The 4055-nt window shown below is 46.9% G+C and overlaps 1 protein-coding gene across 1 annotated transcript; it reads left to right on the top strand.

Moving 5' to 3' along the window:
* Positions 1-3002: 3002 nt before the first annotated feature.
* On the top strand, positions 3003-3476 carry LOC308661515 (transmembrane protein 238-like; the record flags this gene model as incomplete). The annotated part of the gene is made up of 1 exon (XM_081316461.1): positions 3003-3476. One exon carries the CDS (start codon positions 3003-3005, stop codon positions 3474-3476), a length of 474 nt encoding a protein of 157 aa, XP_081172587.1.
* Positions 3477-4055: the final 579 nt, after the last annotated feature.

Here is a 4055-nt window from a genome sequence, read left to right as displayed (position 1 = left end):
ATCTTTTCCAACTAACATTTGCTATTATAGCGATAGCCAGGGCTTTTTTTTCTCATAGAACGCTCAGAACGGAGTTCCGGCACCTTTTTTGGATGGAACCCTGTAGGATAGGCAAGGTGGGTTGTATGACATGTGTGAGTTTTACAAAAAAAGCACTGGCGATAGCAATAGCACTTAGACTTATATACCACTTCACAGTGCTCTACAGCCCTCTCTAAGCTGTTTACAGAGTCAGCCTATTGCCCCCCCCCCAACAATCTGGGTCCTCATTTTACCAATCTTGGAAGGATGGAAGGCTGAGTCAACCTTGAGCTGGTGAGAATCGAACTGTCAAACTGTTGGCAGTCAGCAGTTGGCAGAATTACTTTGCAATACTGCGTTCTAACCACTGCGCCACCAAGGCTATTATAAGATGGGAGTTTTCACGAGGCACAGTTCACTTCATCAGACAGAGAGATTAGACTTAGGTAAGATTTAAAAGAGGGAGAGGAAGTTATGTAGATGCAGATTACATGTGAGACAGATTACCAATACCTTATCAGTTAGCAATTGTTATACATTAAAAACTCATTGTAAAATCTTTTGATGTATGTGAATTCAACAACCTTTTGCTCAATGATGGAGTTAAAGTCCCATTTTCCCCAAACAGTCACTTGAGATCTGCTGTGGAGTATCCTGAGAGGATGAAGTGCTTTGATTATTGCTTTGTCCTTGATCTGAGTTCTGATATCAAACTTGTGTCCATTAATTCTAGTGCACAACGCTTGTCTCATTTGTCCTGCATAAAATCCAGTCAGGCATTGTTAGCATATATCATGTTACCTATTATCATTTGGTGCACTTGTTGGGGCCTATGATGGTGCTGTTGGTGTAGACTTAAGTAAACATAAAGTTAAGTAAACAGTAAACATCTGAGTTTGTTGCAGGGTCTGATTCCCACATTAATGACATTGTCTTGTTTCTCATTGTTTGTGAGAATCTGCTTCAGATTGGGTGGCTGTGTGTATGCAAATTTAGGCGTGCCACCCAATGCCTTAGAAAGCATGGCGTCATTGTCTAAGATTGGCTGTGGCATATTAATAAAGGATTTGAGTGGTTTAAGTTGTGGGATTTTTGTTACCGTGGGCTAACACAGCTCTCCTCCTCCACTGGCTGCAATGGAAGCTTCTCTCTTAAAGTAAATAGCAGACTCAGAAAAGAGCCATTTTTATTGGGATCACCCAAGATGAAGAGGAAGAGCTATGTTCTTCTTTGTGGAATACTAAATGAGTGGTTTTACTGTTAGCCATCATCTAGCTGGCTAGGCAAGGACAGGACACAGACTGATTCAAACAATCTCAGGATTGAATTAAAGTAAAATAATTACCCATCAACACCTTTTGATTTGACTCCTAAGAAGGATGGTTAAAATGACAAAGGGATGACTTTCATGACCGTTTGGCTGACCATTTATGAGTAGCCTTAGTGGGGGGGGGGGCTAATCTCCAATCACCAATGTTAGCACTGAACCAGGATGGCAGTTATTAACTTAATTAGCGTGGAGTGCAATAAAGGTGTGATCTTGTATGTGAACCAACTGATGGCTTCTGAGGGGTGGTATGCAAAATAAAGTGGGAAAGACTCATTAAGCAGCCTATATGCAGTCATACCTGAGAGCTATTGAAAAATGCCAAAAAATGTGGATTGCTTCCTTATTCTTCTCTGCCTGACCACTTTCTCTTCACTTTCAATAGATTATAAAACAAAAGAAATTATAGATGCAGTTCGCAGTTACTTGCACTGTGTCTTGGAATGACCATCAACATCATCATCATCATATTTCCTTCTAAGATACCAGCTTTCCAAAGGGTTAATTAATTCAAAAATAAGAGAATAAGCGCTGTTTAAAATCACCATTGTAATTCCTGGGATTGGGAATTTTACACTGGAAAGTTGATACTTATAGGCCAGTTAGACCGTTGATCTGAGGAGGCTTCTGAAATGATTTTGGTTTGTCTGCATTTCAGGATCTTTCTTACAGATTTGTTGGTGGGAGGGGCCCTTCGCAGAGGGAGGGGGATCCTGGTGAACAGCCTTAAAGGATGCCCAATACCTGTCCTCCTTTCATTCTCTTCAGGAATCAGTTCCTCAATGTACTTGGCGGCAGTCAGGAACGCACTTTAAACTCCTTGAAAGACATCTCAATTAGCATCTTCTGGGCACACTGTGTCATGATTAAAAAAAAAACACAAGGATGAAGAATGGCCCTAAATTCTAGAAGAAACTTTTCCTAACTGCTTTCCTGATGGACTTTACTTGCACTCTAGACTTTCGACTGGGGATTATGGGAATTGAAGTCCAATCCACATGAAGGGCTTTAACTTTAACTTTAACTGCTCGAGTCTTCAGACACGGAAATGAAGGGTGGGGGAGGGGCGGAGTTCTTTTTCTTTCTTTCAGATTTCTCACGAACACACACACACACACACACACACACACAACCCCACTCTGCTATGTCCGCTTTAAGATTCCACTCCGATTTTCTAAGTTTTACTGAAAGTTAGAGACGGGCGAGCTTCGCTCAGCTTGGCGAGTTTTCGTTTCGCTTTTCCAGGCAGTATGGTTCCGGTTTTCCATCCGTCCGTCCATCCATCTCTCTCTCTTCTCGTAACACGATTAGCAGGCTGCAGTATCCTAACTATGGCGATACGGCCCCAGCGCGGATAACAGTATTGTTACTTAATAAGTAAAGGGGGAGAGATACTAATCTAGCAGACTGGGGCTTTTGAAGCTATCAGGGCCGGGGCCAGCAGCTCCTTTCCGAGCCCCCTCGGGGGCGGGGGGGGAAGTGGGGGTCTTTTTCCATCAACCGAAACGTTCCGAGGGGCCCTTGAGCTTCGCCTCTCCAGCCGGCAGATGAAGGGGCGTGGCCTTCCGTTTGCACCTGAAGGGGCGTGGCGGAAGACTTTGGTATCGCCTGCCAAGCCAGCCAGCCGGACCGCGGATGATCCGCCAAGGCGGGCATGGCCCGTAATTGCTACGGCCGCTGCGCGATCTTCCTGGCGATCGCGCTGATCCTGGACGTGGCCGGACTGGCTTTGCTGTTGGCGGGCGGCGTGGGGAGACCTTCTGTGGACGGGCGCTCCTTTCAAGACTTCTTAATGCTGACCGGAGGGCTCCTGCTATTCCTGTCGCTGCTCTGCTGGCTGTTCTGGTATTCGGGAAACCTGCGCGGGGTGCCGGTGGAAGAACTGCCACTCGGGACGGTGGCGAGGTCTCCCGAGCCCCGCCGCCACCCCAGCTTCCTGCGCTTGGCAGCCAAGCTTTCGGAGCGCCTCTCCCAGCGTCGCCGGCCAACGCCTGCGCCCTCCTTGTTCTCTGCCTGTGGCGCCCCGAAACCTGCAGCTTCGCTTCGTCCCGACGGGCCCCTGGAACTCGGCCGCCTCCGCACTGGGATGCCTGTAAACGCTGGGACGACGGAGGAGCGGCTGGTGTAAAGCATCGCCTTTGGAGCTGGAAACAGAAACCAGGTAACCCCCGCGTGTCTTCTTTCACCCTGGCTGCCTGGAGAGGCGCGGTTAATTTAGCCGGGCCCATACTTCAAAGCTCAAGTAGACTTCAGTCTTGCTTTTCTCGACAGTGCCACGTCTCCCGCCAACTTTAAAATCATCTTGGGATGACATGATGCACCTTCAGTCCCTTTGTTGGTCGCCTTCCCCCCCCCCCCCACTCCCAGATCAGCTCAGTTGAGCAGTTTGGCGCTTCTAGTTTCAACTTCACAGGACTTAACCTGAACTCGGAACAACACGGTAGGCATCAAGAGCAAGGACAGGTTTTTTCCCCCTCTCCTTGGATGAATACTGCTTTCTCCTGTTCTCTTTTAAAATTATTACAAGGATACAGGAGGTGAAAGGCCACTGGAGGGGAGAGAGAAGAGGATGAGTTAAACAGGCTACAAGATAACAAAAGAAAACTGTCATATGTGTATATTATGGCTTGTTTGCTTTTGATCCGGGGTATTTTGCAACTTGCCATAACATGGACATGTCCCTACAATCTCTCTCTCTCTCTCTTTT

This window comes from Vipera berus (assembly GCF_964194415.1).
Source record: "Vipera berus genome assembly, chromosome: 2".
NCBI lineage: Eukaryota > Metazoa > Chordata > Lepidosauria > Squamata > Viperidae > Vipera > Vipera berus.
The sequence above is the reverse complement of the archived record's forward strand: the minus strand, read 5'-3'. Positions and strand labels throughout refer to the sequence as shown.